The sequence below is a fragment of the Ochotona princeps genome, chromosome 4 (assembly GCF_030435755.1).
Source record: "Ochotona princeps isolate mOchPri1 chromosome 4, mOchPri1.hap1, whole genome shotgun sequence".
NCBI classification, from domain to species: Eukaryota; Metazoa; Chordata; class Mammalia; order Lagomorpha; family Ochotonidae; genus Ochotona; species Ochotona princeps.
In genome coordinates, this window is record NC_080835.1 from 7933427 (window position 1) to 7959208 (window position 25782).

The window sequence follows — 25782 nt, forward strand, 5'->3', positions numbered from 1 at the left end:
CTGCTTCGTTTGCAAGTAAGTCTTCCGTAATATTCATTGTGCCTCTGTGTCTTCTTTCAGTTGGTCATTGTAATTCTGGTCAGCAGATTCTTCTCCGTAGGACCCGTTTCTACACTGTGTTGCCCACTTGTGTGAAGTTTAATTGTAGTTATGTGTTCAGCACCCTGTTCTTCATTTGGTTCACTGGTGCCACTTCCTCCATGTGTTTCATTCTTGGGCTCTTATGCTGGCTTCCACTGTGGTCTTCATAGTGCCAACTCCTGGCTCACTACTTTCCAACCCTGGTGATCCTGTGCTATGGCCATACTGTTCCCTGGACAGCTTTTCCCCCACTCCCAGTTTGAGCAGTGCCTGGGATTATCTTGACGCCAACTGTCTTAAACCACAAGATTATCTGTGGTGCTGATTGCAGGAACCTGCTCTGTGTTAGCTCTGAGGGCCACTTGGATCTATTTTGTGTGGAACCTGTATGATGCCAAGTTGGTACTGATTCCCTGAGAGACAATTGTATGCAATGCATTGAGCTGGAAGTGAGTTCTTTCCTGGTGCAGCACTTGTACAGCTTGTTCTTTTCCTCATTGCACAAAATGGCATCCAAGATGCCACTGGTGGAGGTCTGGACCTGCCAGCTGTTAGGTTTGGAGGCCACCCAGACCTATTTTGAGCTGAATCTGCAGGGTGTCAAGTTAGCATTGATTTCTCTGCAGTAGCAGTCCAATGTGTTGAGCTGGACATGGATTGTCTCCTAGCTTAGCACATGTGGAGGTCACTCTTAACCTCCAGCTCTCCATTCTTTTCTCAGTATACAAGATGGCCCCCCCATATAGTACTGGTGAGTGTCTGTGCCTGCTGGGGTCTGGGGGCTATGAAGACCTATCTCGGGTGGAAACTGCAGGATGAAAAATGGGTGCTTTTCCCTGTGGGACTGGTGCAATGTATTGAGCCAGTAATGAGCTCACACATGGTTTAGCCCTTATCCATTGCTGTGGTTACTCCAGCCCCTCAACCTTTGCTCAGTACTCAAAAAGGCACCTGATGTGGCGTTGGTGGAGGTATATGCCATGAAATCCAGCCTGGTTCAGTACTTACTTGCTAGGACTCTGCCACTCTGCTTCTGCTCATGGTCAAATCAGGCAAATCGGGGGGATGGGCATGTCTACTCCTGGCTTTACTTCCTGAGCTCTTGGTGAACTTCTCTTTTTCCTAGGCCACTGGGAGAGCTCTGGTCACCAATCGCTGACCTGTGCTGGGGTGGCTGGTTACTGCAACACTGCTTACATGTGTCCACAGGTCTCCAGGTGTTCTTTTGCCATGGTCCTGTCCTGGGATCACAGCCTCTCTGCTTCACCATTCTAATGATTCTGCATCTGTTTAAATGTGTTCTTACCATAGTCTGTCATTTTGTTTCTCTTTAGTCTGTACAGTTTTATTTTGTCTTGTTTCATGTGTCAATGCAGATCTTAAGGTAGATGACATGAGGAGATAAAGGGACTGGGAACCATACAGTAGCTATAGCTGTGTACATTCACAAGAATTCATTGGGTACCCTTTGCCTTAATGACAGCTGACCGGCAGTGTTTCTGTTGCAGAGTCATCCAATCTGAACCAGAACTTTCCTTCCATCATCACCTTATCACACAGGTGCCTGGACATAGTGCCCAGGGCCAGCACTGTGGTGTATCACACTAATCCTTCACTTGTGCTGCCCACATCCCGTATGGACATCAGTATGAGTCCCAGCAGCCTCACTTCTGATCCTCACTCTGCTAATGTGCTTGGCAAAGCAGCAAAGATGGCCCAAATGCTTAGGCCCTTGTACTAGCAAGGGAGACCCAGAAGGAGTTCTGGAATCCTAGCATAGACTGGCCCAGCTCCAGCCATTGTAGCTACTTCGAAGTAAACCAGCATTGGAATGTCTCCCTATCTCTGTCTCTCCTTTTATTTCAGTAACTCTTTTAAATAAAATAATACATATTATTCTAAAAATTGCTAAATTACTTCACTCTTGGGGATTTCAAGTTAAAGAAAAGAAAATAATAGTTATTCTACCCCTTTCTGCTAACCTCACTTATCAACTAGTTTGATGTTTTTATGTTTGCCATGGACAGTTAAACGAAGTTAATAATTTCAAAGCATTTAGAGAAGGTAAAGTTAGTAATGTTAGCAAAGAGGTATAGCAGGTAACTCTGGAGGGTCCTTTCCAACATAATTATAAACATGAACCAAAAATTCAGAGAGAAACTTCTGTGGTAGGATATCAAGAAGCCAGTAGAAGGAGCTTTGTATCCAGTAGAATGTAAATGCAGCTGTTTGAAATTAAGTAGGGGCAATCTGGACGCACTTGCCCAGGAGACTGTGAGCCCAGTGTGACCCCACAGGTCTGGGAAGACAGTCTGGCTCCCAGCTTCAGTCAAGCAAGGGAAGGGAGCAGTGTCCCAGCAGTGCCTAGGTGGCTGATACACAAGGCCTGGCTGGGTCTTGAAATCTTGGGGCAAGTAATGTTCTGACAGGATCTAGTCAGTCACCCAGACAAGAATGCAAATAATTATTGGGGCTTATAGACAGCACTGCCCTTTGCTCTCAATAACATATGTGCCCATCCCACCTAATGTTCCATCCTATGATTATCTCTCAGAAAACAATGTGATTAATGCAATGAGAATATAAAAATCTATCAAAGGAAGATCAAAACAATCTGCCCAGTCCCATATCCTTGGTTCTTTGATGCCACGTTATTTTCTGCACACACAGGTCAGTGACAGAGATCTGTAAACCCTTGCAGTCTTATGGTGGAAGAAAACCATGTCAATTCCATAATATTGCAAATTGCTGTTGATGTTATATTGGGACCCTTAATTGACTGGGATGATATTCTACCAGCTCTAACTTCGGACCAGAAATGGTCTCCCCAAGAAACTGTTCAACCCATCTGGACAATAAGTAGCTGGACTCTATGCTTGGTATATGTTTGCAAGGAAAGAATCTTGATTGAATTTGAACTGTAATACTGCATCAAGGTGGAGGAATCCACCAGGGGGGAGGGAGGGAGGGGAGGGGGAGGGGTGGGGGGATTCCCAGAACCTATGAAATTGTCACATAATGCAAAATAATTAATAAAAAAAATTGTTACTGATGTAATGTCGGGGCTTTTAATTGATCGGGGTGATACTTCGCCAGCTCTACCTTCAGACCAGAGATGGTCTCCCCAAGAAACCGTTGAACTTATCTGGACAATAAGATGCTGGACTTTATGCTTGGTAGATGCTTGCAATGAAAGAATCTCAACTGAATTTGAACTGTGGTCATGCAACAAGGTGGAGGAATCCACCATGGGGGGGTTGGGGAGGGGTGGGGGAGAATCCCAGTACCTATAAAACTGTGTCACATAATGCAATGTAATCAATTAAAATAAATAAATAAATAAATAAATAATAAAAAAGAAAAAAAAAAGGGAACTTGGCAGTTCCTTGCAAGAAGTTTATTGAAATCAAATGTACTTCAGGTTTCAACAATTGTCTTGCAGCTTTATGATTACAGTGAGAAAAAGAAATGGAGTTGTGGTTTCTGGCAGTCTGCACACGGTTGCGGAACATAGTCTGGATTCCACTGAGAAACAGGCCTTGTGACAGTTAAAAAGGAGCACAGTACACGCTGTCATATATTATATTCTGCAAAATAAAATCAAACAGGTGACATAGCTTTTCAACACTCTCTTCATTGATCTAATATTGAAATCAAGATTTCTTGCTGTTTTGTTATTTTTTTTTCTAAAAGACGACAACAGGAAAATTACCACTGAAAGCAAACTTAGAATCATTATACCATTTATTCTACGTTTGGAGTGCAATGATGGATGCCCAGGAGAGGCCAGTGCTCTAAGGCAATTTCTCCCACAAGAGACACATTCTATAGTTTTCAGTCTCCTCCAAAATTATTGCTCAGTGAAATAGTTTTAGTGTGCATGCCTCTGTGCTTGTGTGACACCTCTTGACATGTGTGTTATAGTCATGTGTGTATGGACTTGGGTGAGAGTTAGGAGAGATGTTTATAAAGTTTAATTCTATCTGTTTGGATTTTTTAAATGTTCACTGATTGTAGATTTGAAGTGAAGTAGAATATCATGCTAAAAACACAATTTAACTGACTAAATTGATATGAGTGTAACTGACTGTCATTACTCATGACAGATGAAGAGCTGGTGTCTTCCTGGTGACTGATTTACAGGATAGAATATAATCAACATTACCTCTAAGGCTAGAAAGTTTTCTAGAGTCTTGTTGTCCTGATTGAGGAAACACTGCTTGAACTTCACCACAGCCTCTCTTTCAATATCATTGTCTATGTAATCAGCCACATATATTAAGTATTTGTCTATCGATACCGTTTTGTCGGTAGTCATACTGACCAAGTCCTCCATGAACTGGCAGCCATTACCTGAGGAGTAAGAATGAGAAAATGAACTTATAGCCTGATGTGGAATGTGGTTGGGAGTCCTAGTTATATTAGCCATCGCCCCGTACTTTTTCTGCCTTAACTATACAGGGTGGTGAATCAGTCATAGAGGATCTGTGTCTCTCCTTTGCTCCCATAAACGACTACGTCTAAAATGATACAGTCACAGAAATGGGGAAGACAGTGCACTTCCATGGTCTGTCTAAGCTCATCATGCAATCCTCCTTGAGCTATCATTCTGCTCTGCTCATCAAACCCCAGAACAACGCGCCTCCTGGAACTTACAGTTGGACCCTTCAACACCATTAGCCAAAATAAACCTTGTTTGGTATGTAACTACTTACATTGTGAGTACTACCAAGTATTTTAGGTAAAGTCATGAAAAACTAATTAATATATCATGTCAATACTATAATTCAGAGCAATAACAAGATTTCCAAGGGCAACAGATGTCTCAAACTTAATATGTGCAATAGCTCTATTAGCTTTGCTGTTTATAAGCAATGTAATGTGGAGCACAGAGCTTGGGAATTTCCCTGCATTGGCCTGTGCTTTGGGGAAGGTTAGAAAGATGTCAGGATTTGGATTCTGACTAGATCATTTCATGGATCATTGCATAACTTATTTACATAATTGTGATCATGATCCATTTCAGGTTTCCACTCCTGTGAACTATCTGCAAAAATAAATGACAATGTGGTGTACTGGGTCATCCAGTCACTTGGGATTTTTCTCTCAGAGGCCCCTTGCTTTCTGTCACAGTGCAGGATTTTCTTGAGTGCCTGTCAGGAAACTCAATGGTGAACACAATGTCATCTTGCCATTCCTTCACACCCTTCCTGAATTCTTCTGAATGTCCATTCTAACATCTGTTCCAGAGATTCATCCTGGGTTTCATGGTACTATATCAATAGTGAGGCACACTGGATGTCAGCAAAGATAACATACAGCTCCAGGGCAGGGACAAAGCCCATAAAAAAGCAGCTGTTTCCCAACACTGGTGATGACTGTTCGGGCTATTACAGCTGTCCCTTTAAACTGAAACTGACCTGTTACTGGAATTACAACTTGGTTACATTTACCAACTGCTGTAGCCCATGTTGCCTTCCCTGCCCATAACTCACCTGCATAGCAGTAAAGGGGGAGTGCAGCCAGCATGAGGACCACGACCAGCTTCATGTTGAGCAGTTGTTGTTGGATCTTTGCTTGTTAGTGACTGAGTTGAAGTGGTATACTGTGTAGAGAGCACAGACTCCTGCTGTATTTATTCTCTGGGGAGCCACCCAAATTCTCCAAGGAAGAAGGAAGATTCACATAGTTAATTTGTGATTGGACCATGATTCACAGATCTACCTACGTGGAATTCAGCTAGTCCTATCTGGATGCAGAAACCAGGAGGTGGAGCATTTGGACCCATGACAATGTAGAGACTGACATAATCAAACAGTTGCATTGGGAAAATTGTTATCAATAACTCAAATGCTTCCTTTTATTGAAATCCTATTAAGTGATATGTTCACTTTCATTCCTGTGTTTACTGATTTTCTCTTCTTCTTTTTTTCTTTCAGGGTGAAAAGAGGCATGAAATGGATTGGGATGACAGCAAACATACTCCTGGCAGCCAGGACTCAGCCAGGGTGTGTGATCATCCATGAGGTGGGCACTTCATCTATCCGTAGTTGTTGCAAGCACATCACTGATATAGAATTTTGCTTCCCTGGGAGACAGTGAGGATGCAGAAGATGAGGTGTGCTTTCAACTCATCACACAATGTGGGTGATTACCAGGGACCTACAGAATCAGTTGGGTCTGTCTTTGTGCATAGACTGAGGTTCTTGTGCTAAATGAATTTTGTGCTTAATTTTCTTAGAAACTATTATTGTTCTGTTTGAGACCTTGAAAATCTGTGGACTCCTGGTTTTCAGTATCACTTTCTTTTTCTTTCTTTTTTTTTTTAAAGGACAAACATATGTTTCAGCAATGTTTAGTGTTGAGGTGGAAAACATGTTTAGTGTGGAAAACATGCAAAACATGTACAGGTACATTTACATGTACATTTTTTGTTTTCTTTTTTAAAATTAATTACATTGCATTGTGTGACACAGTTTCATAGGCTCTGGGATTCCCCCATCCTCTTACCCTAGTGAGGAGTAACTAATCATTTTTGTCCTACCTAGTAAGTAAATGTGAATCCACGCTGACCGTTTCCTGTCTGATTCTAAGCCTTTCTTGTTGTTCTCTGTCTATCTATTCTAGTTTGTTTGTTTTGAGGGGGTTCTGGAGCGATCCTGATGGTGACTGCAAGAGAGAGTGGGGACCCAAAGTTGGAAGCAAGCGAGGACCAGAGAAAGCTCCTCTCCCTAGTCCTGAAAGGAAGTTTGCTGTCATTTTGTTTCTGTGTACTGCTTAGAGCTCCTGGCTGTTGTTCCGATGACCTTGGATCCTGCAAGGCAGGATTTGGGCTTCTTCCATACCATGTGGAAGATCCAGATGGGGGTGGATGACCTCAGAGTTCTCGGCCTCCGAAGGCATTCCAATTTCCCGTGGTCTCCTTGGCAGTAGGGATATAGTCCTTGGTGCCCAGTAGTCCTTGGTGAGGATCTGGGAGTCTTCACAGTTGGGATACAAGCCTCCTCCTGTCCACCTGCTCCACTCTGGGATCCGTCCCCCCTGACTTTGTGCATATGACCTCCTGTTAAGAGCTTGTCAAGATCACTCTTGATTCCCCCCATATGTCTTTGTAGTTTTACTATTATCTAATGCAGGTTTGAGTCTGTTGTCTATGAGTTACCAGTTATGATCCTGATAGGTTATACTTCATGTCTTTCTCACACTTTCTAAGGAGATGGAAGATTTTTCTGCTTTCCCACCACCTTTCTGAGTAGCTTAGAGTCTTAAAAGTGTATTACAAATTTACAATTTTCTGATGGAGATCATAAACAGTCTGACTCACATTGATTGTATGTTCATTGGTTACATCACAATATCTTACTGCATGAAATACGGGCTGTTTGGGGTTGGAATGCTATTACAATTTACAGGTACTGTTTTTCATATTGACATTTCATCTTAAATTAAGGCAAACATGTGGTATCCAACCTTTGGGATTGGCTCATTTCTCTTAGCATAATGGTTTCCAATTGGGCCCATTTGGCCACAAAGAACTGCATTTCATTTTTTTAATAGCTGAGTAGTATTCCATAGAGTAAATGAACCATAGTTTTCTTATCCAGTCTTCTGTTGATGGGCATTTCAGTTGCTTCCAAGTTTTTGCAATTACTGATTGTGCTGCTATAAACATAGGGGTGCATGTTGGTTTTTGGTGTAATAGGTGTTTTGGATATATTCCTAGGAGCGCAATTGCTGGATCATACGGTATGCAGATTTTGAGTTGTTTGAATGTTCTCCATACTGATTTCCATAGAGGCTGTACAAGTCTGCAGCCCCACCAGCAGTGGAGAAGGGTTCCCTTTTCCCCACATCCTCGCCAGCAAGTGTTGTTGGTTGTTTTTTGTATGTGTGCCATCCTTACTGGTGTTAGGTGGTACCTCATTGATGTCTTAATTTGGATTTCCCTTATTGCCAGGGAACTTGAGTATTTTTTCATATGTTTGTTTGCCATTTGGGTTTGCTCTTTTGTGAAATGTCTGCCCATTTCCCATGCCCATTTCTTGAGTGGTTTGTTTGTTTAGGTGTTTTGGTTGTTTTGGAGATCATTGTATATTCTGGAGATTAGCCCCCTACCACGTATGTAGTGTGCAAAGATCTTCTCCCATTCTGTGGGTTTTTTTTTTTTTTTTGCTTTGTTGATTGTTTCCCTTGCTGCACAGAAGCTTCTTAGCTTGATGAGGTCCCATTTGTTTATTTTGGTCTTGATTGCTATTGCTTTTGGTGTTTTTTAGGAAGTCAGGCTCTACACCTAGATCTTACTGGGTGTTTCCAACATTATCTTCCAAAAGTTTGAAGGTCTGGATGTAGGTTTAGGTCTTTTATCCATTTAGATTTGATCTTAGTGCATGGTGAAAGATGTGGGTCTATCTTCTTGTTTCCGCAGGCTATTAACCAGTTGTCCCGACAGCATTCACGTGGCACTGAGACATGTTATTCAGAGAAAATGGACGTGAAATGGAGTCTTCTCCTTAGCTCTTTCTTGTCTGCTGCATCTCTCTGTGTATACTAACATACAGGATCTGATTGTTCTCTGACGCAGTCTCTCTTGTCATCTCCAGGACCCTGACCACTGGTCTCTTTAACCTAGTTCAAACACCTCAGGTCATACACCTTGCAATTCTCAAATTTGTATAATCACCATGCAGAAGTTGCCAGTAAATAGTTGTGTAATTGATTTGGGGAGGGAAAGTTGACTGATCTTTAAGACTTTAACGTATATGGTGCAGGGAACCTCATGAAGTTATGGAGAAATAGAAAATAATCTCAATATAATGCCTTAAAGGTAAAGATGAGAAATACCCTAAAACCAGGCATCAGTTTTCATTGAAACACTGTGTCATCATGCCATTGTTTCCATTTTGAGGTTTTGGATAGCTTTGATGATACAGGAGATGAATAGAAAAAGTCATTGAGCTTCTTCCATGCACAGCCTGGGTCGTCATGGCTCACCTTTTGAAGAAGCAATCATTATTTTCTGAGACTCTCTTAGTACACCTGTGGTTCAGGGCTGTAGCTGTTTTAGCTAACAGGGATAGGGCTAGTTCCAGGAATGATAAATTAATTGTTCTCTACTCTTTCTCCAAAATTGAGGCTTATATATGTTGGCTGAATCTGATACGTATACTTAAATATTTAATTCTCACACTGATGGAAACATTGGTTCGGTTCATTAGCTATTTACATAGATCTGTTCTCCACTGTGTCAGAAATTTGTTGTTCTAATTCAATATTAACATGTTCCTACTTGTTTGCACTCCTACAGGTTTGTTGGCCTCTATTTTTAATTTAATACTATTGGTTTCCATAGTGAAATTACTTCCATGTTAAATCCTGTGATGTGACCTTGCACTGTCATCATTGCTTCTATATTCACTGTGGTGATGATGTTGCTACCGTCACGTAATTTGTTTTTTTTCTGTTTTCATGCTGGTTCTCTTCCTCTTGCTTTAATAGGTTTTCTTAAGTGTAAAAGGGACAGATTTTATGTACTCTAAGTAATATAATACAATGCTAGGTAGATAACCAAGCTTCCCTCCCTCCTTGTTACAGTGTTTGTTCTTATCCTTTTCCTGTTCATGTATATAAAACCTCATAAATGCATACCTTTCTGAATGTCCTGTTACAGAAAATTTGAGCTGGGGAAATTCAATCGTGTTTCCTTGGGAGTCATTTTCCTTTACCTGAGAATTATGGATGTATCACATGATTTCTGATTGCTATAAAAGTTGTTAATATCCAATCATCAAAACGTTTTCCAGCTTTTTTCCCACTTATTTGGTGACTCCTTGTGGCTTGCTGTCCCTCTGCACTCCACAATTCGAAATGACTTTGGGAATGTGACTTAGCTTTCTAGAGAGCTGGGAAGAAATATTCTTGTCCTTGGGCTTGAGAACTCTACAGGGAGGAAATGAGCCAGATGGCATTGTATCTAGGAGCACCAGTCAGAAGCTGATGCAGGCAACATTTGTGGGTAGGTCTTCCCAATGGGGACCGAAACATGTTCAAGTTCACTGTGCTTTCCCAGTCCATTAGCAGGAAGCTTGATTGGAAGTGAAGCAGGCAGTACTCAGAAAGGTACCCTAATGGAATGCTGGTCAGAGGCTTAGCATACTATACCACAGTGCTCCCCAAAACCCCAAAATATTTAAGGGGTTTGAGCACTAACACCTTGACAGGGTTGATAGAAATTGTAGTCTGTCTCCCAAAGATTATGTCACTCTCACAGGTGGTTGAGATTAATTAATTAATAAATTATTTAACAACCCCTGTTATTTTTTGAGGTCTTTCTTTTTCTTTTCTTTTTTCATTCTTCTTCTTCTTCTTACTATTATTACTACTACTTTCTTTTAAGATACAGTATCACATCGCTTCTCGGCCTTTTGGCTAAGATCAAGTGAAGATACAGTATCATAGGCTCTGGGATTTTCCGGACCCAATCGTTAAGTTCCCACTTACACACAATGATTTCCCCTCTGTTATTACAACAGTTCCCTATACACATTTGTATGCTCATCATCGTGGGCCTGGACAACAGCAGAGAGTCCAGCATCCAGTTGTCAAGATATAGTAAGCAGTTTCATTGGGAGTCCATCTTTGATCTGGAAGTATAGATGCATACTGCACTGTACCCACACATCTGGACATGATAGTCTCCATTACACAGTTACTATACATTCCCTTAAATGAAAAGCCACAAACAAAATCAACAACAGGAAGAAAAAAGAAACTAACAATGCCATGAAATTAAATAATATACTACTGAATGACTAATATGTGCTGAAAATCAAAAGCCTTCTTAAAGAAAATAATGCTACAGCATGACCTATGTGTCAGTAAGAATTTAATATGAGAAAAAAATCTATTTAGAAGAAATGACATAAAAAGGAAAACATCAAAATCCATGATATAGTTTCCACTGATCTTTGTTGGTGAGATGTGTCTCCTGTGGGCAACAAATAGATGGGTTTTGTTTTTAATCCAATCTACCAATCTATGATGTTTGATTAATGGGTTTAAGCCATTTACAATCAGGGTTAATATGAAAAGGTAGTAAGTTTGTCCTGTAATTTTAGCAATTGCTTGTTCATTGTTTGATTTAGTCTTCTGTTGTTATTTACTGGGATGTTCTCTACATTTGCCTTTGGTTTTGGTGGGTTCTATTCCTGTTCAAGAGAACATATTCAAGTATTGTTTGTGGGGCAGGTCTGGAAGGGGCACATTCTTTGAGCTTTGCTTTGCTGTGGAAGAATTTTAATTCCTTTGCAAAGACAAAGAAAGCTTTGCTGGATATGACATCATGGGGTGAAAATGTTTGCTTTTAGAATCTGGACTATGTTGCTCCATTCTCTTCTGGCCTGCACAGATTACCATGAGAGGTTTGCTATGATTCTAATTGACATTCCTCTCTATGTTAATTGGTTTTTTTACATGCATATTTAAGGATCTTTTCTTTATGTTCGATAGAAGAGAGCTTGATTATCATGTGTTGTGGTGAAGATCGCTTTTGATCAAGCCTGTTGAGAGTTCTGTGCCCCTCCTGGATGTTGTTTCCCAATTCTCTCTCTAGATTAGGGAACTTTCCCCTTATTATTTCATTAAGTGTATCTGTAAAACCAGTTTTTCTTTCTGCACCTTCTGGGACTCCCCTAACTCTTATGCTTGGCCTTTTACTAGTGTCTCTTAATTCTTGAATATTTTTTCAGCTTGACGCAGTTCTACTTCCAGCTGTTTGATTGCTTCCCCATTGTGAAAAGGAATATCTTCCAATTCTGAGATTCTGTCTTCTGCCTCATTCTTGCTATTATTAGGGTTTTCCACTGAACTTTTAATTTGCTCTATTGTGTCCTACATTTCCAATACTTTGGCTTGATTTTGTTTCAGTGTTGCTATTTCCTGTGTGACATATTCCTTGAATTTCTTGCACTCCTGTATGTGCTTCTGCTTGTTGATAAGAAGCTTTATACTGAGTTTTCTGAATTCTGTATCCCCATTCTTTGTTGTGTTCCTGAGTTAAGTCTCAGATTGGCAAAGGCTTTTGTTCCTTTCTTGGGGAGTCTTCAGTAATATTCCTTGTGCCTCTGTGTCTTCTTTTTGCTCTTGGTCATTGTATCTCTGGTGAAGAAGCTCTTCTCCTTAGGGCAGGTTTCTAAGCTGTGTCACCTAGAGGTCTACAGTTCAATTTTACTTAATTGTGGTTGGTACCTGTTTCTTTGTTTGCAGTCACTTGTGCCATTCCCTCCAGGGAGTTTCAGGTCTGGGCTCTTGTGTCAGACTTCCTCCATGGTCTTCATAACTCCAGCTCCTGGCTCACCACTCTCCATAGCCTGTGCTCCCATGCTATGGCTATGGCTGTAGCATTGTTTTGTATAAGCTTTCTCCCAATTCTAATCTGTGCAGTTCTCAGGATTAGGGAGACACCAGTTGTCCTAAATAACTAGGTAGTTGTTGGTGCTGATCTTGCCAGAACTGACTGGCTGTTAGTTCTGAGGGCCATCTGGGCCTATTTTATTCATAGTGTGCCAAAGTCGGTATTATTTTTGATGTGAGACTAATGCAATGCACTGACCTGCAAGTGATTTTGCTCCCAGCTCAGCATTTATACATAGCTTTTGCCACACTGTACAAAATGGTGCCTGACATCCTGCTGGTGGAGATCTGGGTCTTCTGGTTGTCAGGTGTGGGATTACGAAGACCTATTTTTGGTGGTACCTGTAGGATGCCACGTTGGTGCAATTCACTGAACCAGAAATGAATTCATTCCAGGCTCAATGAATTCACATCCCATTCTAAAGCTGTTGCCTCTCTGCACAAAATTGAACCCAAAGTGGCTCCTGTGAGGTTCTGAGCTGTGAGATCCACCCTGTTCCCACACAACCTGCTCTGGTTCTGCTGTTCTGTTTCTGCTTGCAGTTGAATCAAACAAATCATCTAGTCATTATTCAGACTTCAGACCTTCAGTTTTATATTTCTTGGAATTCCTTTTTGTTTAATTTTTCCATTATTTATTATAGTTTTGACAATCTTTACATAGTTAATTTGGGTAAAAATGTTCAAGCATTATAGGAAAGTGGGTAAGACTATTGTTTCCATATTGTTTCCTTCATGTATCTGAGGTAAAGGGGCATATTAAGGAAGAAGCCCCACCCAGTCTCCCTAACACCCCAGGTTCCGAATTGGGGCCATGCTCCGAGGACCTCGCTCAAGTGATTTTGATAGTTCACCAGTTATGAATAGCTGTCAATCTCACCACTCCAAGTGCGATAAGGTCATTGAAGAATCCACTGATTGACATAGTCCATCATAGAGTCTCCGATTTGCCCAGTTTTTCACTGCCAACATATAGCTGAGGTGGTTGATTGACTTGTTCTGTCTTCTGTCATTTGATGGTTAGCATTCTGAGTCCAGAAGCTCAATTGGGGAGATCCCCAAAGAAACTTTGCCTGAGGTGTTCCCAAACCAGATTCTTGTATGTCCTAACAAGTACAGGGCCTAGCACAGTCCATCGCCCCAATCAGCTAGTGGTTGCAATTGCTGGGTTGGTTCTGTTTTCAGCCCTGATTTCCACTGGAACCAATGGGTGTTTACAGTGCAGCCTGTATCTGGCCAGCACATACTCGGCCCTCACACAAATCAGTGGGAGCTGCAACCTAGTCAGAGCAACCCACAGTAACCCCACCAGACCCGCACGCTACCCTGGTTTGTTAGTATGTATAGAAGACTAGTCCAGTCTGTCCCACGTCCCATTTGAGTCTCATGCTTGTTAATGGGTATTAAAGTCTTGTTCCATCTAACCAGCTCAACTATCCAACCCTCACAGATGTTGATGGGTGCCTCTCTGCCTAGCCACCCCAGCCCCTGTGCTAGTTCTCGTGCCCTCCTGTGGGAGTGGTGACCCGAGAGGGAGGAGCCCACTATTTCCTTCCCAGGCCTCTCCCACTCCCAGATTATGTACTCTCCAGGTGGTTCTGTGGTTTGACTTGACAGAACTAGTCCCCAGTGCCAGCTTCTGACAGTTGATGCTGCGGCTAGGCCCAAACAACCCTCACCCACTCTAATTTTGTTTGCACCAGTAGGAATAGTCAGCCCAGCCTGGCTGTTCCCTGATCTAGTCCACATGAGGCCCACAGGTTCCGTAGCCCTGCTTAGTCTGATCTGCTCCCATCCCAGCTCATGCTTTCCAGTGGGAGTAGCTGTTCAGCGATGGAGCCCCCCCCAATATTCCCCCAGCCAGCTTTGCCCCCTACCTTCCTGGTTCTCATGTGTGCTGTTTGAGCTCTGTGGTCACATCCGGTACAGGTAACCTCACCTTGGCATTCTGTGTTGTGTACTGGTTTTTGTCGTGACAAAACCTGGCTCAACCCACACTTTGTTCCAGTGGTCGGATTTGCCAGTGGATGACATGAACTGATTCAACCTGGTCTGTTTCTGACCCATGCCAAATGTATGCCAGTGGGAAACTGTCCATGGCCTGTTCTGGGCTGTTTCCTATCATGCTTCTTGTGCTTACCTGTAGGGTCTGTGTCCTGCCAGAAGAGTTGCCCAGGCTCCTCCATCAGAACCTCTTCCAATGCCAGATTTTGCACATACCCGGGATCCATGAGCCAGCACTACTCAGTTTACCTCCTGTCCTAGGAAGAACAGTAATTTTTCCTGACTGGCCTTCAACCCAAACTGGTTCTTGCTGTTGAATGTTTCAGCCCAGCCATGGCTCATCCATACCCACATACAGCTTACACATGGCTCAGTAGGGGTTGAGACCTAGCCCAGTCCGTCCCACAGCTACCCTGGTCCTTTATATTTCTTAGAATTTCTTTTTGCCTATTTCTTGACTTGTACTTAAAATGCTCCTTCTAGTTTCTTCGTGGTGGTTGTGTATGAGCAGAATCACTGATTCCTTAAGGTAGGAATTGTTGAATAGGATGGTGATGTGGTCGTTGTTCAGGCTGATTTGGGTTAGAATTCTAAAGCAGCCTCTGCTCTTCATTCTCCTTTGGGAATTTAGAGGGCAATGACACTTGTGAAAGAGAAAATATTTATATGGAACAATGAAAACCATTGTAAAGTTGGCAGTTGTTAGAGCTTCCCTCACGCTGTCCTACATTAAATTCTCAGGACTACACAATTATTTGTAGATCGCACTTTCACCTATGCCTTTATTCAACCATGAGTATCCAATGTTAGTCTTAGCCATGGAGCCTCTCTCCAGTTTATGAGCTGTGCTGTTTGCTGCAGTTTTAATGTAAGAATAAGTGCAATCAGATCTTAAAGTCTTCCCTAGTGGCCTAGAGACGGCGGGCTGCTCCCCAGGGCGGGGGGCAGCCTGGCCAGGCCGGATCCGAGAACCAGGACTCAGCATGCCAAGACCAATGCCGCGAGGCAGTGAGGAACTCTGGCTACTATACAGGCCAAGTGCTACCGCCTCCTTCTCAGGTAAACCCGCCATGGGGGAGCCTCGGGAACAGGACTAGCTCCGCCCCTCGGCCATAAGCTGGAGGCGGGCAGTTCGGGAGGGACCGTGAACCTCGGCCTAGAGACAGCGGGCTGCTCCCCAGGGCGGGGGGCAGCCTGGCCAGGCCGGATCCGAGAACCAGGACTCAGCATGCCAAGACCAATGCCGCGAGGCAGTGAGGAACTCTGGCTACTATACAGGCCAAGTGCTACCGCCTCCTTCTCAGGTAAACCCGCCATGGGGGAGCCTCGGGAACAGGACTAGCTCCGCCCCTCGGCCATAAGCTGGAGGCGGGCAGTTCGGGAGGGACCGTGAACCTTGGCCTAGAGACGGCGGGCTGCTCCCCAGGGCGGGGGGCAGCCTGGCCAGGCCGGATCCGAGAACCAGGACTCAGCATGCCAAGACCAATGCTGCGAGGCAGTGAGGAACTCTGGCTACTATACAGGCCAAGTGCTACCGCCTCCTTCTCAGGTAAACCCGCCATGGGGGAGCCTCGGGAACAGGACTAGCTCCGCCCCTCGGCCATAAGCTGGAGGCGGGCAGTTCGGGAGGGACCGTGAACCTTGGCCTAGAGACGGCGGGCTGCTCCCCAGGGCGGGGGGCAGCCTGGCCAGGCCGGATCCGAGAACCAGGACTCAGCATGCCAAGACCAATGCCGCGAGGCAGTGAGGAACTCTGGCTACTATACAGGCCAAGTGCTACCGCCTCCTTCTCAGGTAAACCCGCCATGGGGGAGCCTCGGGAACAGGACTAGCTCCGCCCCTCGGCCATAAGCAGGAGGCGGGCAGTTCGGGAGGGACCGTGAACCTTGGCCTAGAGACAGCGGGCTGCTCCCCAGGGCGGGGGGCAGCCTGGCCAGGCCGGATCCGAGAACCAGGACTCAGCATGCCAAGACCAAGGCCGCGAGGCAGTGAGGAACTCTGGCTACTATACAGGCCAAGTGCTACCGCCTCCTTCTCAGGTAAACCCGCCATGGGGGAGCCTCGGGAACAGGACTAGCTCCGCCCCTCGGCCATAAGCTGGAGGCGGGCAGTTCGGGAGGGACCGTGAACCTTGTCCTAGAGACGGCGGGCTGCTTCCCAGGGCGGGGGGCAGCCTGGCCAGGCCGGATCCGAGAACCAGGACTCAGCATGCCAAGACCAATGCCGCGAGGCAGTGAGGAACTCTGGCTACTATACAGGCCAAGTGCTACCGCCTCCTTCTCAGGTAAACCCGCCATGGGGGAGCCTCGGGAACAGGACTAGCTCCGCCCCTCGGCCATAAGCTGGAGGCGGGCAGTTCGGGAGGGACCGTGAACCTTGGCCTAGAGACGGCGGGCTGCTCCCCAGGGCGGGGGGCAGCCTGGCCAGGCCGGATCCGAGAACCAGGACTCAGCATGCCAAGACCAAGGCCGCGAGGCAGTGAGGAACTCTGGCTACTATACAGGCCAAGTGCTACCGCCTCCTTCTCAGGTAAACCCGCCATGGGGGAGCCTCGGGAACAGGACTAGCTCCGCCCCTCGGCCATAAGCTGGAGGCGGGCAGTTCGGGAGGGACCGTGAACCTTGGCCTAGAGACGGCGGGCTGCTCCCCAGGGCGGGGGGCAGCCTGGCCAGGCCGGATCCGAGAACCAGGACTCAGCATGCCAAGACCAAGGCCGCGAGGCAGTGAGGAACTCTGGCTACTATACAGGCCAAGTGCTACCGCCTCCTTCTCAGGTAAACCCGCCATGGGGGAGCCTCGGGAACAGGACTAGCTCCGCCCCTCGGCCATAAGCTGGAGGCGGGCAGTTCGGGAGGGACCGTGAACCTTGGCCTAGAGACGGCGGGCTGCTCCCCAGGGCGGGGGGCAGCCTGGCCAGGCCGGATCCGAGAACCAGGACTCAGCATGCCAAGACCAATGCCGCGAGGCAGTGAGGAACTCTGGCTACTATACAGGCCAAGTGCTACCGCCTCCTTCTCAGGTAAACCCGCCATGGGGGAGCCTCGGGAACAGGACTAGCTCCGCCCCTCGGCCATAAGCTGGAGGCGGGCAGTTCGGGAGGGACCGTGAACCTTGGCCTAGAGACGGCGGGCTGCTCCCCAGGGCGGGGGGCAGCCTGGCCAGGCCGGATCCGAGAACCAGGACTCAGCATGCCAAGACCAATGCCGCGAGGCAGTGAGGAACTCTGGCTACTATACAGGCCAAGTGCTACCGCCTCCTTCTCAGGTAAACCCGCCATGGGGGAGCCTCGGGAACAGGACTAGCTCCGCCCCTCGGCCATAAGCTGGAGGCGGGCAGTTCGGGAGGGACCGTGAACCTTGGCCTAGAGACGGCGGGCTGCTCCCCAGGGCGGGGGGCAGCCTGGCCAGGCCGGATCCGAGAACCAGGACTCAGCATGCCAAGACCAAGGCCGCGAGGCAGTGAGGAACTCTGGCTACTATACAGGCCAAGTGCTACCGCCTCCTTCTCAGGTAAACCCGCCATGGGGGAGCCTCGGGAACAGGACTAGCTCTGCTCCTCGGCCATAAGCTGGAGGCGGGCAGTTCGGGAGGGACCGTGAACCTTGGCCTAGAGACGGCGGGCTGCTCCCCAGGGCGGGGGGCAGCCTGGCCAGGCCGGATCCGAGAACCAGGACTCAGCATGCCAAGACCAATGCCGCGAGGCAGTGAGGAACTCTGGCTACTATACAGGCCAAGTGCTACCGCCTCCTTCTCAGGTAAACCCGCCATGGGGGAGCCTCGGGAACAGGACTAGCTCCGCCCCTCGGCCATAAGCTGGAGGCGGGCAGTTCGGGAGGGACCGTGAACCTTGGCCTAGAGACGGCGGGCTGCTCCCCAGGGCGGGGGGCAGCCTGGCCAGGCCGGATCCGAGAACCAGGACTCAGCATGCCAAGACCAAGGCCGCGAGGCAGTGAGGAACTCTGGCTACTATACAGGCCAAGTGCTACCGCCTCCTTCTCAGGTAAACCCGCCATGGGGGAGCCTCGGGAACAGGACTAGCTCCGCCCCTCGGCCATAAGCTGGAGGCGGGCAGTTCGGGAGGGACCGTGAACCTTGGCCTAGAGACGGCGGGCTGCTCCCCAGGGCGGGGGGCAGCCTGGCCAGGCCGGATCCGAGAACCAGGACTCAGCATGCCAAGACCAAGGCCGCGAGGCAGTGAGGAACTCTGGCTACTATACAGGCCAAGTGCTACCGCCTCCTTCTCAGGTAAACCCGCCATGGGGGAGCCTCGGGAACAGGACTAGCTCCGCCCCTCGGCCATAAGCTGGAGGCGGGCAGTTCGGGAGGGACCGTGAACCTTGGCCTAGAGACGGCGGGCTGCTCCCCAGGGCGGGGGGCAGCCTGGCCAGGCCGGATCCGAGAACCAGGACTCAGCATGCCAAGACCAATGCCGCGAGGCAGTGAGGAACTCTGGCTACTATACAGGCCAAGTGCTACCGCCTCCTTCTCAGGTAAACCCGCCATGGGGGAGCCTCGGGAACAGGACTAGCTCCGCCCCTCGGCCATAAGCTGGAGGCGGGCAGTTCGGGAGGGACCGTGAACCTTGGCCTAGAGACGGCGGGCTGCTCCCCAGGGCGGGGGGCAGCCTGGCCAGGCCGGATCCGAGAACCAGGACTCAGCATGCCAAGACCAAGGCCGCGAGGCAGTGAGGAACTCTGGCTACTATACAGGCCAAGTGCTACCGCCTCCTTCTCAGGTAAACCCGCCATGGGGGAGCCTCGGGAACAGGACTAGCTCCGCCCCTCGGCCATAAGCTGGAGGCGGGCAGTTCGGGAGGGACCGTGAACCTTGGCCTAGAGACGGCGGGCTGCTCCCCAGGGCGGGGGGCAGCCTGGCCAGGCCGGATCCGAGAACCAGGACTCAGCATGCCAAGACCAAGGCCGCGAGGCAGTGAGGAACTCTGGCTACTATACAGGCCAAGTGCTACCGCCTCCTTCTCAGGTAAACCCGCCATGGGGGAGCCTCGGGAACAGGACTAGCTCCGCCCCTCGGCCATAAGCTGGAGGCGGGCAGTTCGGGAGGGACCGTGAACCTTGGCCTAGAGACGGCGGGCTGCTCCCCAGGGCGGGGGGCAGCCTGGCCAGGCCGGATCCGAGAACCAGGACTCAGCATGCCAAGACCAAGGCCGCGAGGCAGTGAGGAACTCTGGCTACTATACAGGCCAAGTGCTACCGCCTCCTTCTCAGGTAAACCCGCCATGGGGGAGCCTCGGGAACAGGACTAGCTCCGCCCCTCGGCCATAAGCTGGAGGCGGGCAGTTCGGGAGGGACCGTGAACCTTGGCCTAGAGACGGCGGGCTGCTCCCCAGGGCGGGGGGCAGCCTGGCCAGGCCGGATCCGAGAACCAGGACTCAGCATGCCAAGACCAAGGCCGCGAGGCAGTGAGGAACTCTGGCTACTATACAGGCCAAGTGCTACCGCCTCCTTCTCAGGTAAACCCGCCATGGGGGAGCCTCGGGAACAGGACTAGCTCCGCCCCTCGGCCATAAGCTGGAGGCGGGCAGTTCGGGAGGGACCGTGAACCTTGGCCTAGAGACGGCGGGCTGCTCCCCAGGGCGGGGGGCAGCCTGGCCAGGCCGGATCCGAGAACCAGGACTCAGCATGCCAAGACCAATGCCGCGAGGCAGTGAGGAACTCTGGCTACTATACAGGCCAAGTGCTACCGCCTCCTTCTCAGGTAAACCCGCCATGGGGGAGCCTCGGGAACAGGACTAGCTCCGCCCCTCGGCCATAAGCTGGAGGCGGGCAGTTCGGGAGGGACCGTGAACCTTGGCCTAGAGACGGCGGGCTGCTCCCCAGGGCGGGGGGCAGCCTGGCCAGGCCGGATCCGAGAACCAGGACTCAGCATGCCAAGACCAAGGCCGCGAGGCAGTGAGGAACTCTGGCTACTATACAGGCCAAGTGCTACCGCCTCCTTCTCAGGTAAACCCGCCATGGGGGAGCCTCGGGAACAGGACTAGCTCCGCCCCTCGGCCATAAGCTGGAGGCGGGCAGTTCGGGAGGGACCGTGAACCTTGGCCTAGAGACGGCGGGCTGCTCCCCAGGGCGGGGGGCAGCCTGGCCAGGCCGGATCCGAGAACCAGGACTCAGCATGCCAAGACCAAGGCCGCGAGGCAGTGAGGAACTCTGGCTACTATACAGGCCAAGTGCTACCGCCTCCTTCTCAGGTAAACCCGCCATGGGGGAGCCTCGGGAACAGGACTAGCTCCGCCCCTCGGCCATAAGCTGGAGGCGGGCAGTTCGGGAGGGACCGTGAACCTTGGCCTAGAGACGGCGGGCTGCTCCCCAGGGCGGGGGGCAGCCTGGCCAGGCCGGATCCGAGAACCAGGACTCAGCATGCCAAGACCAATGCCGCGAGGCAGTGAGGAACTCTGGCTACTATACAGGCCAAGTGCTACCGCCTCCTTCTCAGGTAAACCCGCCATGGGGGAGCCTCGGGAACAGGACTAGCTCCGCCCCTCGGCCATAAGCTGGAGGCGGGCAGTTCGGGAGGGACCGTGAACCTTGGCCTAGAGACGGCGGGCTGCTCCCCAGGGCGGGGGGCAGCCTGGCCAGGCCGGATCCGAGAACCAGGACTCAGCATGCCAAGACCAAGGCCGCGAGGCAGTGAGGAACTCTGGCTACTATACAGGCCAAGTGCTACCGCCTCCTTCTCAGGTAAACCCGCCATGGGGGAGCCTCGGGAACAGGACTAGCTCCGCCCCTCGGCCATAAGCTGGAGGCGGGCAGTTCGGGAGGGACCGTGAACCTTGGCCTAGAGACGGCGGGCTGCTCCCCAGGGCGGGGGGCAGCCTGGCCAGGCCGGATCCGAGAACCAGGACTCAGCATGCCAAGACCAAGGCCGCGAGGCAGTGAGGAACTCTGGCTACTATACAGGCCAAGTGCTACCGCCTCCTTCTCAGGTAAACCCGCCATGGGGGAGCCTCGGGAACAGGACTAGCTCCGCCCCTCGGCCATAAGCTGGAGGCGGGCAGTTCGGGAGGGACCGTGAACCTTGGCCTAGAGACGGCGGGCTGCTCCCCAGGGCGGGGGGCAGCCTGGCCAGGCCGGATCCGAGAACCAGGACTCAGCATGCCAAGACCAATGCCGCGAGGCAGTGAGGGAGTCCCTATCTGTGGGCGGCCAGTGCACCAAGTGGTGCCAGGCTCTGCCTGCTGGCCGCCCGGCGGCGAGCTACGGGGTTTTTACCATCAGAAATAGCTGTTTCGCTAGCAGCCTTGGAGACCATCTCAGAACTGGACTAAAGTCCGATCTCCACCCTGCTCCTATGCGTTGGGAACGGGCAAGTTGGAGCAACTCCAGTCCGAAAACAAAATCAGCCCAGGAACTGCACCTACAAACTGATTGTGGCGATGACCAGCTGGACTCAGAACGCTAGCCAAGATAAGACAGAGGATGGAACGGGTCAATCAACCATCCCGGATATATGTTGGCAGCGAAAACTGGGCGAATGAAGACTATATGATGGACAGTGACAACCAGTGAACTCTACAACGACCTCATCGAGCTGGGAGAGGCGAGACTGGCAGTGATTCATAACTTGAGAAATATTAAAACCAATAGGGGTTGTTCGCAGCTAAATAGTCTCCTCAAGAAGCCGATCAATCCATCTGGACAATGAGCAGCTGGACTATATGCTTGGCATCTGTTTGCAGGGGAAGAATCTTGATTAAATTTGAACTGTAACGATGCAACGGGGTGGGGGGGTTCACCGTGGGGGAGGGGCAAGGGGAGGGGTGAGGGGGAACCTCAGAGCCTATGAAACTGTCACAGAATGCAAAATAAAAAAAAAAAAAAAAAAAAAAAAAGTCTTCCCTAGTTTACTTTTTACTGAAAAAGGAAGAAAATGCTCCCAGAATCACTGCAACATATTAGAATTCTGCAATAACAACAAAGTGATCCCAAAGCCGAATGCAATTACTGACTGGGGATGGGAGTCTCAGGTGAGGAATCCTGCAGCAGCAGGTGTTGTTTGCCTGAGCCTTGGATGCAGGCAGGACTCTGTCCTGGGAGGAACTTGGATAAGCATTCTGGCCAGAAAATAGCAAGCACAGAAGGCAGAGGGTAACACGTTCAGTATCAAAGACCTAAGGGAAGTGATCATATGTACTCAAAAGAGGAAGAGTACAGGAGAAGTACAGATGTTCATACCAGCCAAGTTTTAAGGATACAGTAAGTAAGGCAGAATGAAGAAAAAAAATCAAATTTGTCTAAGGTGTTTTAAAATTTTCTGTGAGTGCTAGAGATTGAGTTCAAATGTAATTATTCAAAATTGATTTTGATATCTGGGTATTTGTGACATATTTGCTTTGCAACACATTGATGGAGCATAAATTTTTCCATGTGATGATCACATTTGACCTTTGAAAAGACTAGAAACGAATTGTTGCATGTTTATTGGGTTTCCTTTAAGGCATTTGCCATGGATTGTTACCATAAATCCTAAGCTAACTTGTGTGAAATAACAGTTTGCTTTCCAGGATTTGATGAGGTCTGTCTGAGCATTTTTGGACTGAAAGGTTTAATTTATTTAAATTACCCAACAGTTGCTACAAGATACCTCCAGTAAAGTGATTTTTGTTTTGTAACTTCAATTTTTTTAAAAGCATACAACATGTTATGGTGATCATTTCCCATCGATTCAAATATTTACAATGCATCCCAGAAAAAAATAATTTGCAAATCTTCATTTACAGGTATAAGAAGTTGAGCCAACATTTTTAGAATCATTCTGTTGGTGCTCAGCCTTTCCTTTCCAATAAGTTATTTTTGGTTATATAACCAGTGAGATCCTTGAATCAGAGTCCTTCAGGGCCTTGTGTTTTATGTGACACAAGCGAAAATTATGCTATTCTGAATGATCCTTCCTATTTATCCCCACATGTGTTGAATTTGGCTAGTGCTATTCTTTTTTTTTTTTTAATTTTTTTTCAATTATTTATTATTTAACTTCAGTAATTACATTGTATTATGTGACACAATTACATAGATACTTGGGTTCTCTCCATCCCTCCCCAAACCCTCCCACCATGGTGGATTCCTCCACCTAGTTGCTTAACCACAGCTCAAGTTCAGTTGAGATTCCCCCATTGCAAGCGTATACCAAACATAGAGTCCAGCATCTTATTGTCCCGTCAAGTTCAACGGTTTCTTAGGTATACCCTCTCTGGTCTGAAGACAGAGCCAGCAGAGTATCATCCCAGTCAATTGAAAGCTCCAACATACCATCAGCAAAAATTTACATCATTATGGAATTAATTGACATAGTAATGAGCAACCAATATGTTAAAAGTAAATGCGAGTTCCCAGTCACCTTCTGTGACCACCTCACCTATACTTCAATTTTAGTTTATACACAACATATAACATTCAAAACATAACATGTTATACATAACATCATATCATCTTAAATTAAGGCAAACATGTGGTATTTAACCTTTTGGGATTGGCTCATTTCCCTTAGCATTATGGTTTCCAGTTTGGCTCATTTGGCCACAAAGAACTGCATTTTGTTTTTTTTAATAGCTGAGTAGTATTCCATGGAGTAGATGAACCATAGCTTTCTTATCCAATCCTCTGTTGATGGGCATTTTGGTTGCTTCCATGTTTTTGCAATTACTGATTGTGCTGCTATGAGCATAGGAGTGCATGTTGATTTCTCATAAAACAAGTGTTCTGGATATATTCCTAGGAGTGCTATTGCTGGATCATATGATATGTTGATTTTGAGTTGTTTGAATATTCTCCATACTGATTTCCATAGAGGCTGTACCAGCCTGCAGCCCCACCAGCAGTGGAGTAGGGATCCCTTTTCCCCGCAACCTCGCCAACAAGTGTTGTTGGTGCTTTTATTCATGTGGGCCAGTCTTACTGGCGTTAGGTGGTACCTCACTGATGTTTTAATTTGGATTTCCCTTATTGCCAGGGAACTTGAGCATTTTTTCATATGTTTATTTGCCATTTGGGTTTGTTCCTTTGTGAAGTGTTTGCTCATTTCCCGTGCCCATTTCTTGAGTGGCTTGTTTGTTTTGACATTTTGGTTGTTTTGTAGCTCTTTGTATATTCTGGAGATCAGCCCTCTATCACCTATGTCGTGTGCGAAGATCTTCTCACCATTCTGTGGGTTGCCTTTTTACTTTGTTGATTGTTTCTCTAGCTGTACAGAAGCTTCTTAGTTTGATGAGGTCCCAATTGTTTATTTTGGTCCTGATTTCTACTGCATTTGGAGTCTTTTTTAGGAAGTGAGGGCCTACCCCTAAGTGTTCCAGTGTGTTTCCAACATTTTCTTCCAAAAGTTTGAAGGTTTCTGGATGTAGATTTAGATCTGTTATCCATTTAGATCTGATCGGGAATCAAAGTTCCGGACCTCTGGACATACTATAGGGCAGTGGTTCTCAAAACAGCGTGGTACTGGCACAAAGATAGAGAGGAAGATCAATGCAGCAGAATAGAAACACCAGAAGGAAACCCACACAGATACAGCCAAATAATCTTTGACAAAAAGACAAACGACAATCCAGGCAAATGGGAAGGTCTGTTCAATAAATGCTGTTGGGACAACTGGTTGATAGCCTGCAGAAACAAAAAAATAGATCCACATCTCTCACCATACACTAAGATCAGATCTAAATGGATAACAGGCTAGTGCTATTCTGAGTGTAGATACTCAGGGCATAAGTAGGTCTTGAAGTCATCAGTAGACTCTAGACAGCCACTGTAGAAATCAGCGAATAAGAGCAGAAACACACTGGGTGTTACACAACATCCTGCTGCCCATGGCTTTTAACATCTTCCAAGGCAGGACTCCCAAGGTTTCTTCTTTCCATCCTTTTATTATGGAAATCCATACAGATATCCCAGGATGCTGGAATGTCCCAGAGTTAATACAGTGAGAGGCATAAGCAAGACCAGAGAAGGAGCTTCTTCAACATTAATTTAGCTCTTTTCCTCCCTCTACTCATTGTTGGTCACAGTTTTGCTGTTGTGTGGAGAGTCTCTGTTATAATGACTCAGTTGTGTCTGCACATTGAGTAGTGAGCTGCATCTGGAGCAGAGCAGGGAAGCAGTCCATCCTGTGGTGTGGGGATATACTGAGACTCAGAAGGAGAAACTCTGATTACACCATTGGAATTTAGACTGAGCTAAAAACTGGTGTTCCAAAAGATGGGAAAAATCCTCCCAGAGCGAGAATAAAGTAATTTGCCCAATCCCACATCCTTTGTTCTTTTAATGCATTGTTTTTATCTGCACAA

At 47.6% G+C, this 25782-nt stretch overlaps 1 protein-coding gene across 2 annotated transcripts in view; it reads right to left on the bottom strand.

The window, feature by feature from the left end:
- LOC101523324 (mammaglobin-B-like) overlaps positions 1–25782 on the bottom strand; it is a 233567-nt gene that overhangs the window by 145059 nt on the left and 62726 nt on the right. The window contains exon 3 of one of the 2 annotated variants that reach the window (XM_058662930.1): positions 3464–3668. The exons of the other annotated variant lie outside the window; for it this stretch is intronic. Coding sequence (XP_058518913.1) covers positions 3630–3668 — 39 coding nt within the window. The 3' untranslated portion in view covers positions 3464–3629. Of the gene's footprint in view, positions 1–3463; positions 3669–25782 lie in introns of those variants that run through there. 2 annotated transcript variants of the gene reach the window in all.